Source organism: Chanodichthys erythropterus, chromosome 3 (genome assembly GCF_024489055.1).
Source record: "Chanodichthys erythropterus isolate Z2021 chromosome 3, ASM2448905v1, whole genome shotgun sequence".
Lineage (NCBI taxonomy): Eukaryota > Metazoa > Chordata > Actinopteri > Cypriniformes > Xenocyprididae > Chanodichthys > Chanodichthys erythropterus.
Window position 1 is genome coordinate 37195996 of NC_090223.1, and position 15951 is coordinate 37211946.

A 15951-nucleotide genomic window follows, 5' to 3' on the forward strand; every position below is an offset into this window, starting at 1 on the left:
ACCAAGACTGTCTGTCGACTTAGCCACTGGCTTACCAGTCAGTCATCAGCAGGCTCACACCCCCAGTATGTCAACAACTTGAGGCCCAAGTTAGAGAGAGCTACAGGTTAGCTACAGAGAGTCCTATTGAAACACTCAATGGGGTTCCCACTCAGATGATAGGGCGTTGTTCATACTTTCTAGATGCCAATGAGCTTGCACAATTCTCTTATGATCCGGGACTTAAAGTCGGGCCCTTTATCACTATGGATTTTCTCAGGGATGCCGTAGTGGACAAAGAAGTGGCCCCATAAGTACCTAGATCCTTTTGGTTTGGGGTGGGGACAGCCACTGCATACTTAGTGAATTAGTTGGTAACGACCATAATGTCTTTGATATGGTTTGAACCTGGCTTCACTGAGATGAAATCCATGCATACAAGTTTAAGTGGCCAGATTTTTCAGGTAAAGACTTGCGCCATACACAGCGGTGACAGGTTTTGATCTTGCTTTCCACTTCGGCTGACATCTTAGACCAATAAAAACATTTGCGAACAAGGTCTAAGGTTCACTCTACACACCACTCCATGTGACCCATATCATCATGCATACTTTTCAGAGCTAAGGGTCTTCACTTCACCAATTTCGTTTTTTTAGCGTGACCGTCACTGATTCTGGAAATCAAATTTTTGAGAAGTTAAGAGAAATTTGAATGCGTGCGTCACACAGTAAACAGGTGTAAAATCAGTTCCTGAAATATTTCCACTGGTTCAAGCTGGCATGAATATTCATGACAATATTCTTACAAAAGCATAATAGACAATAAAAGTTTGTATTATGTTATTTACATTTAATGGTTTCTTTTAGTGTAGGTTCACAACCTAAACTAGCCCTTACTTTCAAGACACACAAGATTTTTTTTTCTTTAAAAGCAGTTTTATTCACTTTCTTTAGCAGTATATCACAATCTTTAAATTTCAACATTAAAATTTTATCCTTCAAAAATTATTTTAAATCATCATTTACAGTTCCCCTGCAGTACCTCCATGACCCACTGGGGGTGTGGCGCACAGGTTGAAAAAGACTTTAAGAGCACTTTATATATTTCTAATACTAGTAGTATTAAACAACACCCTGTTGAGTTTGTTCATTTTCCAATATTTGACTCATATGCCATTAAATTGTTTGTCTATACCCAAAATAATGTATCTCCTTTTATATTCTTATTTTAAACTTATTTTAAGGTTACCATTAAAAGTGTTGCAAGTTTTTGCTAATGTTTGAATTAAAAAACAATCTTATTAATAAAAATATAGTTTGCGAGATTTATTCATCTGTTGTCTCTCTGTTCATCACACCATAAAGGTCTTTTTTCATTAAAACCATCTGTTTGGAGCCTCATTAATTACAGTATTTTGGATTCACTCACAACAGCTTTCATAAATATTATCATCAGATTTGTGTACCACACTTTTATTCTCTGTAACATCTGCATTGACATAGTCCTCTTCAGAGTCATCCTCATCCACATTGACATAGTCCTCTTCAGAGTCATCCTCATCCACATTGACATAGTCCTCTTCAGAGTCATCCTCATTCACACTGATATAGTCCTTTTCAGAATGATCAGAGTCTATATTAATATAGTCCTGTTCAGAATCATTGTGATCCATGTTTTCATCAAGTTCTACATTTTCATAATCAGCCTCATCATCATCTTCATTTTTGTTATCTTGGGATCCACCTGCATATGTATTAGCTGATCCTCCTAGAGACATTGCATAGAGATGAAGGGACATAATTATTAAAGGAATTTGTTAATAAAGACATCCTATAGTTTTCATGAAATGCTATATTACGTTTTTTAAAAGAGCACTTCAATTGAGTTTCCTTATTCTTTTGTTTTTGTCTTCTCTTGACCAGGAGGATGATTATGAGGACAGACAATAAGAGCAGCACAGCTGACACCGCAGCACCAATGACAGGAAGCAGGGAGGCTGAGACAGACACACGGTTTTGAGTTAAACTTTCATTATTATCAGTCCAGCTTGTTTTAGACTCTTACACATCAATACCTGTGATAGTGATGACCAGCAGTTCAGAGGCAGGTGAACGGAAGGAGCGTGAGGACAAAATGACTTCATAAACACAGCTGTAGTTTCCCTCGTGTGAATAATCTGCCTCAGTAAAGAAGAAGGAGGCAGAGAGATTGAAAGCTGACTGATTTCTGGTGATATTGGCTTCTCTAAACAGGTGGAAGGAGCCTCCAGTATACTGGGATTGAGTGGAACAGATGATAGTGAAACTGTGACCCCTGGTGATCACTGACCCCTGAGGCCCAACATCAAACTGTCCATCAGGAGCAATGCGGGGAATGCTGGGCTGCTGCAAGTGCACTAGAAAACAAAAACACATTTATATTACAGAGCCTCAAGCATTAAATACGGACAGTTTTAAAAAATAAATTAAAATGTATTCAAGAGCTGCATCCTCTCAGGATCAAAATGTATACATGTAAACTTCATTAAACAAAAAGTATACATGAATACATTTATATTACAGAGCTTCAAGCATTAAAAAGGTCATATGCTGCTATTTTAAAAGTTGATTATTTTGTTTTGGGTGTAATAAAATAGCTCAACATGCTTTAATACTCAAAACACATTTTTCACATACTGCTCAGCATTGCAATACATTTATTATGTCTGAAACGCACTGATTTCTACAAAGCCCCACATTATGATTGACTAAACACCTCAAGCATGTGTTGGAAATGTAATGCCCCTTGATATAATCGCAAGGCTTCTATACAATTGTAAACACACAGTTAATAATGTCGTCAGTATTAATGTATCAGTTTGAGCGCAAGTAAGATTCTGAAAATGTGGATGATCAAGAAAATAGACCAGAACCAGTTTTGTAAGCACGACTTCACAGTTTCACAGTGTTAAGTTTTTATTTTGTAACTTTCTTACCAATCAGATACTGTCACGATCACCAGTGAGAGTGCCTGTCAGTGCCACCAGAGGGCACTCCAATCTGGACTACACACATCATTTGGACTCCATTTCCCATCTACCCTCATACCTTGGATTGATCACCCTGCACCTGCTACCCATTATACTATCACTCACTCACACATAAAAGACACTTGCACCCACACCTCCATGCAAAGTCTTGTTTAGCGCCGTCTGACATTTCTGAGCATTTCCCCTGGATTCTTGTGTTTGATCTTGGACTGTTACTCATTTCTGATTCTCTGCTGCCTGCCTTGACCCTTGCCTGTTCCTGGATTGTGTTTGTTTGCTGCCTACACTGATCTCTGCCTGTTACTGTTTCTGCCACTAGCTAATCTTTGCTGTTATTTTGTCTGTGAACTTGACTTTAATAAAAGCTGCAGATGGATCCTCACTTTGTTGACCCAATCCTTACAGATACGATGTTATAATAATTTAATTGGTCTTCTTCACTGTAACAACTTTATGTCCTGAAGTGACATAAAATACAGTTTAAAAAACGTACTGAGGCATATATTTCTAATTTATTTAGGTGTGCAGCTGCCAATTAATCAAGTAAAGTGTGCTGTACTTGATTAAAACTTTTGGGTTGTATTGCTTAGGAACCACGTTATTTCTCGTGTTTTTTTTTTTGTTTGTTTGTTTTTTTTTTTTGTTTGGTTTTTTTGCGTCTTTGTATGTAATTACATTATTGTATCATTTCACATTGTGACAGACGTTTGCGGAAGTAATATCTGGAGTTTGATCGAGTTGTAGGCAGGGTGTTTTCTGTTAGATTAAATAAATCCCTTTGTGGGAGACTGAGCTTTATAACTTTGCAGATTGTATAGATGCACAAACAGATCATTACACACTAAAAGAAAAGAAAAACATAAAAAAAAAAAAAACATCATATGACCCCTTTAAATTCAAACAGTTTTAAGTAAAAATTACCTCAAGAAAAGCATCTTGTCGGGATCAATATTTATTCCACAGCTATTTTGCAAATCAGCAGCACAAACACAAAAAAGACATCAGTACCTGTGATAGTGATGACCAGCAGTTCAGAGGCAGGTGAACGGAAGGAGCGTGAGGACAAAATGACTTCATAAACACAGCTGTAGTTTCCCTCGTGTGAAAAATCTGCATGAGGAAAGAAGAAGGAGGCAGAGAGATTGAAAGCTGACTGACTCTTGGCGATATTTGCTTTTCTAAACAGGTGGAAGGAGCCTCCAGGATACTGAGATTCAGTGGAACAGATGATAGTGAAACTGTGACCCCTGGTGATCACTGACCCCTGAGGCCCAACATCAAACTGTCCATCAGGAGCAATGCGGGGAATGTTGGGCTGCTGCAAGTGCACTAGAAAACAAGAATACATTTATATTACAGAGCCTCAAGCATTAAATTCAAACAGCTTTAAACAAATAAAAATGTCTTCAAGACCTGCACAAACCTCAGCAGCACAAACAAAACATAAGACATCAATACAGAATGAATTCACTTTCATCTAATCAAACTAATTTAACAAATGTATTGATATGATGTAGATAATGAGCTGAGATCAAACACTCACCCACAGTGATTTTAACAGTGTCACTCCAAGGTGACTTTATAATGCTGTTTTTGTAGGAGTAATTACAGCTGTAGCTGCCCTGATGTGAGACGCCTACATTAACAAGGTTGAAAGTCACACTAGATACATGTTTCTGGGAGGATAATATAGATGATCCATTTATGAAGAGGTGGAATTCAGCATCAGCATTGCATCTTGATTTAGGTGTTGTGCATCTGAACTGAATGTTTTCTCCAGGAGAAACAACTGCATGTGTGGAGATCAGGGAAAGAGTGGGCTTCTGCAGGTCACCTGCTAAAGTAAAGAAATATGCATCTATTTAAAATTACTTGTTAAGATGTGATGAAATACATGAAGCTTAATGTATTTCTATTGCTCATTTCTCCCATAATGTCAGGATGCAAAAGATTTACCTGAACAAACAACACCAGCATCTTCACCATGATTACAGTCATGTTTTCCTAGTCCACTGTGTGAACATTGTGTGAGTTTTCCTTCACCTCCTGAGCATCCGACATCATCCAGCCAGATCGATCCACTGCCTTGACCAAAGGCAGCACTTTGAGGTGCACTGATGGCTGATCCACACTGTAACTGTCTGCACACCACAGCAGTATCATTCATGTCCCAGCTATCATCACACACGGTTCCCCACTGACCATTATGATGGATCTCCACTCTTCCACAGCAGGAATCAGATCCACCGACCAATCGTATGCCTGGTAGCTTGTCTTAAAAATGTAAGTACAATGTGATTAAAAACTATGTTGTAAGTTTATTGTAAATGTTTGACAATGTTTGGAGCCAAGCACCTAATGTGCAGAGCCCCTTTTCTTTCTCTTGTTTTTTATTTGATATTATTATTTGGGGCCAAACATTGTAGGTTTGTGTTGTTTTAATTTCTTTGGTACTCTTTCATCACAAGCAAAACAGCAAATATACAATGCCATCTGGGGAAACATGTATACTTTTACCCTGTGAGCAGACGACACCTGCATCTTCACCGTGACCACAGTTATGGCTTCCAATAGGATTTTTTGGGCACTGTGTGAGGGTTAATTCACTTCCTGGACATCTCACATCATCCAACCAGATCTGACCACTTCCCTGGCCAAAATAAGCCTGGGACTTTGCACTAACAGCTCCTCCACATCCCAACTGTCTGCACACCACAGCAGTATCATTCATGTCCCAGGAATCATCACACACTGTTCCCCACTGACCATTATGATGGATCTCAACTCTCCCAGAGCAGTCATTGCTACCATTCACCAGCCTGATACTATATCCACCTAAAAAATAAAATATCTATATTATGAATCAACTCACATCTTACAACATGTTAAACATGCAAACTAGCAAAAACCACCAGTCATCTCATGTAACTACAATAAGATGTGAGTTTTAAAAGAGTGACTAACAGTCTGTTACTTACCAGCTGCAGAAATCAGAGCACTGGCTGTTGAGATAAAAAACAGACATTTAAAAACATTGTAGACTTACAACAAGATATTATTTACTTTATCATCATAATCATTAAGCTTCTGACAATTATTTCAGTCTTTATGTAAAAACATATTTTCCCTGAAATTTGGAGTTATAATAGCTTGTAAGAGTGTGATTATAAACACAACGAAGCTGTGAAAGTCAACTAGTGACATGAGTTTCTGTTCGGCTGAAGACACTTAATGTCGCAAACAACCTCTGTAGTCCCAGTTAGCCACTTGTTAGCAATGTCTTTTTCAAGAAAAGAAAAATCTTTAAAGAAAATCACAAGGTTTTTTATTTGATAGAGTACAACCTGAAAATATCTTGAGCTTGTTTTAACCACAGGCCTTATTTAAGGCATTTAACCAAAAAAAACATTTTTAAAAATCTATTGAATTCAGAATGATGAAGCCAGAAGTGCTAAACACTAACTTCTTTTTTTGAGGTTTGGCCTACAAAAATACATCATCCTTGCCATAAAAAAGTATATGCAGATTCACTGTGTCTGCCATCTTGGAATGGTCAACATTTCATTTCAGATGCTGTCGTCACTCACAGTAAAAATCAGTGAGGTTTCATGTACTGCACAGCCTCTTTTTAAAACCACAGAAATTTAAATTCCCAAAGAAATGGGATAACATTTCTCAGGTGAAAATGTGTTGGTTTGTTTTTATATGTATTAACTCAATATTACAGGTTTTTAAACTATGGTCACTTTTTAATGTCATGTTAGCTTCCACCTTGTCTTATATAACATTAATGATAAACTAAATCCTATGAAAATCATCTGCTGAAGTCTATTTCAGACAGATATACATGTGTATAACTATACAGTTGCAGATACACAGTCAACCGTTCTCTCGGCTTTGACCATTCCAATATGGCGGACTGCTTATGTATATGCTAATGAGGCATCTGTGAATATATTGATCCCTGCAGCTCTCTAAATGTTGCAACACCATAAAAGCTGATGTGTGACGTCATACTTAACAAGCGGATTGGTTTGATCTGTTCAGACCTTTTTCACATTTCTGGGGTTTTCAGAAGTGAAAGTTGTCATAGTTGGGCCAACTTCTGTAGCAGTGAATGGGAGATGATAGCAAATATAATGTTTTGTGTTTGCAGTTGCTCCAAAAGCAAAAGAAAAAATCTTTGATAAAACGTTAATGTTAAATGACAAAACGGACTAAGATCGGTTAATGGGTGCATTTCAATCAGCTAGTTCAGTAGACAGGACACTGATCAGAGAGTCGGCCATTTTAAGGGCTGTCTCAATTGAAAAATCCTACCAGTGCACTGAGACGTTTGCTCCCTAAAAAGTCCCACGATGCACCATGAAAACCAGGGACTTGCCAAAAGTGTGAAACAAATCATGAGATATAAGCTATGTTTTTTTGTTTTTTTTTTGTTTTTTTTTTATAATACCATTATTTAATTATGTTTCAGCATAAACATACTTTGCTAGAATGGTAACGAACATAATCTAGCTAACATTTATAATTGATTCAAGGCTGGAATGTTGCACGTATACATAAAATATAGTCTTTATGATTATGTACATTAAATAACTTTAAAAGTAATGGCAGAAAGATATCAGTTTTGCTGTTGTCCATAAATACCAACAGTGATGTTGTACAATGATGATATTGTCATGTAGACGGAAATCAAGTGATCAGTGTCCCAATGTGTAGAGAGCCAGAGTCCTTGCTGTCCTTACCAGTGCCTGAATTCATGTACACATGATTCATATCATAAATCACCATCTAAGAAGCTGATTGAGACGCACCCATAGTTGAATTTGTTAGAATGTAGATAGACCTGGGCTGTGTTTCCCAAAAGCTTCTTAAACCAAAGCAGACTGTAAAAACCAATAAGCTTACAATGCTTCTGGGAAACGCAGCCCTGGGCGTCAACAGTGTGAAAGGCCAACGCTGTGACTCTGACTGCGGCAGGAATGAGCGGTGGGTCTGTGGTGAGGCATAGGTCTGCGTCATAGTTTCGATCCCTTTTAGTATAAATCCTGATGTCTAGATGATTATGAAAATTACCTGTTCAATAAACTAAAATAAAGGGGCACTAACAGAAATATATTTATATGGCTTCTCACACCTGAATGCAGATATTTACAGGTGCATGAAGCTATATAAATATATTTCTGTTAGTGCCCCTTCATTTTAGTTTATTGAACAGGTAATTTTCATGAAGCAGCTAAAATATATTTAGAGCAGCTAACTTGTTGTTGAATGTCTTTTCAAAATCATGTCAACTCAAACATAAAGATAATCTATGTTTATCATTTTGATATTAGCCATGAGTTTGAGTTCAGTTAAAAAAACAAATGAAAGCTCAGTAAAATTCTGAGAGATGATGGAACAACTATAAAAAACTTATACAGTTCATAATCTTTAAATAGATTTATGTTTAATAATGTTTTATTAAGTAAGAAATATTACACTATGACTATATATCTTTTACAGTCCTGTTCCGCATGTACAAACTATGTACTTACTATAGCAATTACAACAAATGGGTAATTAATAAACTAGGTACTAACCCTAAACCTACCCCTAAACTTAAACCCATGAAGTTACCTTATGTTACCAATACTTTCTTGGGTAAATACACTTTAAGTACACGTACAGTAAAATAAAGTGTAATATCAATATAATATTTTAATCTGTAATAAAAAAGTGCAAGAATTGAAAATTTACCCAATATAAAAATGTGAAGATAAGTTCTTGGCATTGCAGTCCTTGCGTTGTTTCAAAGTGCCTATGAATTGAAGATGTTACTTCCTGTCTCAAGAGAAAAGCTGATGGTGCTTTAATAAGAACTGGAACTAACACTTTGTGGTAAGAATGATCTGCCCATCAGTCTATTATAAGACTGTGCCCATAAATAAGACATACCACATACCAAAATAAAACGTTTTTATTTGTATTCTATTATGTTTTATTTTTTTATTGATAATATTGGTGAGACCTTCACAGTTTCTATCTGGAGGTCAGGAATTGTTTGTTGCAGGTGTAGCCACTTCAAACTGTGGCATTCAGGTTTATGTGAAAATAACAGGCAGGGGTGTTGGAGCAGGGCTGGAAGTGACGTCTATGGGACAGTAACTCTTTGGGAGCGGGATGGACACCCCTGGTCTGGTTTGCTAGATGCTGTAACTACACCACACTCTAAAAAATGCTGGGTTAAAAACAACCCAAGTTGGGTTACATATGGACAAACCCAGTGATTGGGTTAAATGTTTGCCCAATGTGCTGGGTAGTTTTACTTAACTCAACTATTGTTTAAAAATGACTATATGGCTGGCTTAAAATGAGCGCAAAATATGTTGGAAATTAAAAATCAGACCCATAATTACTAGAGGCAACAATAATAATCAAAAGATGAACATATATTAATAAGCAATTTAATAAATGTTTATTATTTAATTATTATTAATTAAACATATTAATAAATGTTATTTTCCAACCTATTTTGGGTTCATTTTAAGTGATCAATAAAGTGATTTTTATTCAATCCAACAGCTGGGTCAAAACAACCCAATCGCTGGATTTGTCCATTTTTAACCCAACTTGGGTTGTTTTTAACCCAGCATTTTTTAGAGTGCATTATAGTGGTAAAATACATGTTTCTTCATTAAGGGGGAAATGCATAATGCATGCCCACACAATGTGTTGCTGTGTATGTTAATTTAAAATCTGTAACATAAAGGGAAATGGCACTACTGCATGTGAAACCCCTTGAATGATCTCTGCAACAAATGTGAAACTCTTTAACTTTAAACCATGAATATGCTCCTATACAATACTTGGAAATTGAGATGAAGTTGAGCATTAGAAATCATACTGAATTAGCAGAATGCATTCAGAGAATATAGCTCTGATGTTAAAAGAAGAACTAGTTAACAAGCTGAAAAAACTGTGAAGCATATTTGAGGAAGTACTTTTGAGCAAGGAAAGATGAAATTTAAATCCTCATTATACAGAGTACAAGGAGATGTTAAGCTTTTTGTTTAAAACTATATTTTATTTGAAATAGAGTCAGAGTTAGAGTTGACATCTTCATGATCTCCATCATCCATATCTACAATCTCATAGTCATTAGCATCTCTTCATTTTGGTCTCTATGGAGCACATCTGCATATTATCTGCAGGATACAAAGTAGACTAAAAAAAGTGTCCGTGGTAAAAGATGAGTGGCAGGAAAATCAAAGAAAGGAACACAGGAACTGAAAAAATACAAAATAAAATGCATGAACAAAACTAAACTGAGCATAATGTTGACACCTTTAAAGTCACTGTTTTTTAAACTGTTAATGCATTATTAACCCGTTAACTTTGACAGCCCTAAATCCAACACAAGAGAAATTTTCTTTACACACAGTATGAATTGCAGTATGACACATTTTCAATGGCTGATAGTGAAAATAATTGTTTTTATCGGCCAACATCAATAATTGCCCGATACATTGGTGTATCCTTAATTACAAGTTTTGCATGGCACTATCCCTCTCAACAAAAGTACATCAGGAGAAAAAGTGTCAGTATTATTTTGTTCAATTTGTGTTTCAGTCGTGTTCTACATTTACATCACATTGACTATTTAGATGATGTTCTTTCTAAATGATAAGCTGTTTTAAGAAACCATCCTCACTAAAAATACCCGATACACTCCTGTACTAAACCTGCAGAACTTGCTTGTGTTCAGCTACACTTTTCAGCATTCTGCTCACTGATGTGAACTTTATTCTAGTCAGTTTGCACTAGACTTGCATTTTTTTTGCAAATAATTAATTTCCTGTCAGCTTATTTTGTTCTTTAGGAAGCAAACACAGCTTGTTTCTTCAAATGAAAGTGCTTGAAATCTCCTCAAAGGCTTGTGCTCTAAATGTGTTGCTGCAGATTCTTGTTAATCTGATTTTAATTTGCAGTTTAATCTTCTCAAATCCACCTGTGAATGGAGGCACATGCTTCCAGCATCAAAGGAGACACGTGGAGACAGCGGTTACCCCCTGTGCTGTAGTCACATTTACCAATGAAGCGGTGGTCCACCAATGACATCAGTGCTGAACAACACTGCAGTAAGGATGATAGCAACCTTGAGTGTCAGAATGGGAGGCGCTGTTGAAAAAGAGGAAGCTGTTCTTTGGTGAGCCAATATGTAACATATGGCTAGTTTTCATGCATGGCAGAAAGTCATATGTTTCCCCTTATTTTATCAGACTTAAAAGTCATCGAAACATTTATCTCTTACTTTCCTGTATTAAGTTCAATCATGCCACAAATTAGAGTATTTGACACATATATTATTAATCAGTGCACTTAATTACTTATTCATTATTGTATCAAGTTTTATGCATGAATTTAAAATAGAAATCATTTTGAGTACTTGAATATTAGTTTGTCTATCAAATTTACAGTCATAAACGTAGCAAGTTTAGCTGTAATTTTGCAGAAGATGCAGCTCAACACTCAGAACTCATAAAGGTTCCAAAAGAGAGTTTTCGTAGATGTCATAGAACCATCTTTTTTCCTGTTAGAGTGAAGAACTTTTTCCCACTATAAAGAACCTGTTGTGCTTTGAAAAGGTTTCAGAGATGTTAAAGTTTCTTTATGGAACCATTAATGCCAATAAAGAACCTTTATTTTTAAGTGTATAGCGAAGAACAAATAGATGAACAATATAATGTAATATGAAAAAATATTCCATTTTAAGTGTGACATCTGAACACACAAACAATGTTGATGTGACACACCCTGAGAATGTTATTAATATTTTACGTGAAAAGGAAATTTGTAATTCACAACAACAAAAGATCACAAATAAAAACCCACCATGGTCAGAAACACACACAAAACTAGGGTTGCCACCTTCAATACAGAAAAATAAGGGACGCCTACCGCAGCGGGGGCCACACCCCTCGGGACCACGATGACCACAGTCCCGATGGCGTGCCAGGGGTGGTATATCATAACTTAAAATATGTTTTCATAAAAATATTAAGATTGATACCATTGGACATTATAATAAGATATCTGCTATTGAAATCAGTGTGAACAGATGCCGTCTCACACTATCACAACTTGAATACACAGCTATGGTAATTATAATCATAGGCCAACAAAGTGTGACTGAGACCACAAAAAATAAGCTTTTGGAGGAACTTGTGAGATGTGAACCATATTTTACTAACTTATTAAATTAACAGATCCATAACTTAGTAATTATAAATTAAACAAATTGTAAATTGTCATTGTTGTGAACAAAGATTTTGGCTAAAATATTTGTCATTGTTTGCAGTAACACCATCTAAACAGTGAAACCACACCTAAATAACTGTGAATGATATAATATCTACAAACATTTCTTATTTAAGTAAAACACTTAACAATATTTTTATTATTGGTAAGTAAATATATTTATGTATTTATTTATTGCATTTTTATATTGTCTATTGCTAATTCTATAGTATTGAATGATGCAATTATTTAAATTGGTTAAGCATAACAAATAGTTGTTTATTTTTTTCACATAGGTACTATATTTTGATTAAATATGTATTAAATATATCTCTTTTATCTCTTATTAAAGTAATGCTTATGTGTCTGACTGTACAAATTAACCTTAACCAACAAATCATACCATAAAATGATTAATGCACATTATTAACATTATTTATTAACCCTTTGATGCATAACATGGGTCAAAAATGACCCGGCTGAGTTTTTATTTTCTATATCTTTGCAAGAAATTAATTTCTTCATTCAGTATTCCAGGTATTCCTCAATTAACTTGTTTTTGATCATAACAAATCCTCATTTTAATTTTTTCTTTCTTACTTTTTTAATAAAAATCACCCTTCTAATGCATAACATGGGTCAAAAATGACCCGTATTCATTTCCTATGTAATTTCAATAACGGTTGAGTGTTTCTTTGCTGAATCTTTAAAAGAAATGTATTTTATCATTCATTTATTCCAGGTATTACTTAAATATCTTGTTTTTGATTGTAAAAAATCATGATGTTCATTTTTTCTTTCTTACTTTATAAACAAACACAGTTTTTGTTTGTCTACATCAATTTTACACACATGGGTCAAAAATGACCCGTATTCATTTCCTATGTAATTTCAGTCATGACTGAGTGTTTCTTCGCTGAATCTTTGAAAGAAATGTATTTTGTCATTTATTTATTCCAGGTATTCCTTAAATATCTTGTTTTTGATTTTCTACAAATAATTATGTTTATTTTTCTTTCTTACTTTATAAACAAACACAGTTTCTACATCAATTTTACACACATGGGTCAAAAATGACCCATATAGAAATCTTTAATATTTGCAAATTTTTGCAAGTAGAAAAATATTTACTGCAGACATCTATTCATCTGCCACACATTTCACATCTTAACAAGGCTACTTTTGTATATTTGATGGATGTAAGTCTTATTATATTTAATATATTAGGCTATATATTTCATAATTTTTTATTTTTTGTCATAAATCAATGCAATTGGTCACCCTTTATGTCTGTCAGCGTTCCTGAAATGTAACAGTTTTGGACAAATACAACATGAGTCAAAAGTGACCCGAATTAGTTATTTTCTATATCGCATATATTACAATAAATTAATTTTATCATTCATTATTCCATGTATTACTCAATAAACAAATCCTTGTTTTGATTTTTCCTTTCTTTTTGAATTAAATTTTTTTGTGTGTCATTACCTTTCTAAAGGCCAACGTATACTTCACTTTTTATGTGTACGTGAGGGTCAGCATACAGATTTTTGTAACTTTTTATAATTTCCGCCGGATTTCTGTAACTGTGTATGTGCAACCTGCACATACACATTTAAATTGCGTTTGTGCGCAAAGTAAACTTTCATTTTTTTTTACAGTGATGTCATCATCCACCTCAGTTCTGTTGAGGACCAGCCGCTAACACTCTAGATAAACAAATTCAAAATCACTGTTGATCGATACACTTATTATATATTTTCACTGTTGGACAGAAACCTTGTTCAAAACTGTTACTTTTCAGGAACACTGATAGATGTAAAAAGTGACCAGTAGCATTGGTTTATGACAAAAAATACAAATTATGAAATATAATATACAGCCTATTATATAAAATATAATATGACTTTCATCCATCAAATATACAAAAGCAGCCATGTTGAGACATGAAATGTGTGGCGGAGGAACAGTTGTCTGCAGTAGATATGTTCGTACTTGTGAAAATTTGCAAAGGTTTCTATATGGGTAATTTTTGACCCATGTGTGTAAAATTGATGTAGAAATACAAAAGCTGTGTATTTAAGATATTTAAGGAATACCTGGAATAAATAAATGACAAAATAAATTTCTTTCAAAGATTCAGCAAAAAAAAACTCTCAGTCTTGACTGAAATACCTTAGAAAATCAATACGGGTCATTTTTGACCCATGTGTGTAAAATTGATGTAGACAAACAAAAACTGTGTTTGTTTATAAAGTAAGAAAGAAAAAATGAACATAATGATTTTTGTCAATCAAAAACAAGATATTTAAGGAATACCTGGAATAAATGAATGATAAAATACATTTCTTTTAAAGATTCAGGGGCAGAATAGGACGTGTCTTCACACAATGCGGGTGGGGTGATTTGTATGGGATGCTGCATAATGTGGACCTATGTCATTTTGCCTGTAAATACGGGACGATTCCGTATTTCACGGGACGGGTGGCAACCCTACACAAAACAGAAGTCTTTATTAAACATTACTCTTATCATCCAGGGACCTGACACAACAGAAACATTTTGTGCGTTTGACTGTATAACAACTGTTAAAGCAGTACAGGGTTTGTGCTGTACGTCGTGTAGATCTCGGTTTGTCATCCTTTGAGTGAGAAAAGAGGCCCGTCGCGCTCTGTGACGCAGTATGGCTCAATAGCAATGAACCTTTGGGCAGCGACTGAATGCAGAATCAAATGAAACGAACAGTACTGAGCAACTGGAAGAGGCTTGTGATTTTCACAACAGGTAGAGAAGTGAATAGACTCGAGCTCTGTGCATGTCGTGTGCATAGTTGCAGTGAAACGGTTCAGACTCCACTCTCAGCAGAACATGTTGAGGAGGAAGTCATTTCGGCCCACCGCACTGGCCAAAGGTTCATGCGACGGGTTCAGCAGACGTAATGCAGAGGCAGAGCTGTTGTAAACTGGTACAATAATGATATGCTGACACTGATCCACCAGAACTGGATCACATGGAGATGCCCTTTCATTTTATTGGTCCATTTCATCTATTGTTTTTATTCAAAGGAAATCTCCTAAAAAAGAAAATTGTGTCATTTACTCATCCTCACATTGTTCTAAACCTGTCAATTTCTTTCTTGTGCAGAACTCAAAGATGCTTATATAACGATAGTCAAATGGTGATCAAAACCACTTTGGACCCCACTGACTTTCATAGTATGGGAAAAAAAAATGTTTAAACATCTTTAAGTGAGTTTAGTAAATAAATCTCAGAATTGTGAATTTTGATGCTTTTTAATAAATGTTCAGATATGGGGACAGACGTGTTCACACATCGGTGAATGCTAGCGCTCTCATGAATCCAGCTGTCTGGCAGGGATCAGTGTGTTACAGAGGCAGAGTGGTTTGTGAGCTTTACTTAAAGTGATTGTCACACAGAGGCAGTGTTGTTGTTGACAATTGTTCAATGATTGTTGCAGGAGAGCAGAGGCAGTGATGTTGTAAAGTACAGAGGCGGTGAAAGCATCTCAGCACACGTGACAAATGATTGAATACAAACCTAACAAACCAAGTTCCGTGTGAAATGCTCAGTTACAACATTCTCAATACTTGTGAAATGATGTGGTGGTTTTCACATGAGCGTTTAGCTAAAAATACATTTTG

At 35.4% G+C, this 15951-nt stretch overlaps 1 protein-coding gene across 3 annotated transcripts; it reads right to left on the bottom strand.

Annotated features, from left to right (window-relative positions):
• Positions 1–978: 978 nt before the first annotated feature.
• On the bottom strand, positions 979–8823 carry LOC137017638 (uncharacterized). 3 transcript variants are annotated; one of them, XM_067382073.1, is made up of 9 exons: positions 8750–8823; positions 5986–6009; positions 5525–5842; positions 4964–5281; positions 4551–4841; positions 4016–4336; positions 2054–2374; positions 1838–1975; positions 979–1746 (listed from the first exon to the last, which is right to left on the bottom strand). In XM_067382073.1, exons 1-9 carry the CDS (start codon positions 8781–8783, stop codon positions 1400–1402), a joined length of 2112 nt encoding a protein of 703 aa, XP_067238174.1. In that variant the 5' UTR covers positions 8784–8823; the 3' UTR covers positions 979–1399. The 3 variants fall into 3 exon arrangements, with proteins under 3 accessions (XP_067238174.1, XP_067238173.1, XP_067238175.1); XM_067382072.1 differs by having other exon boundaries at positions 4551–4844; XM_067382074.1 differs by lacking the exon at positions 1838–1975 and having other exon boundaries at positions 4551–4844.
• Positions 8824–15951: the final 7128 nt, after the last annotated feature.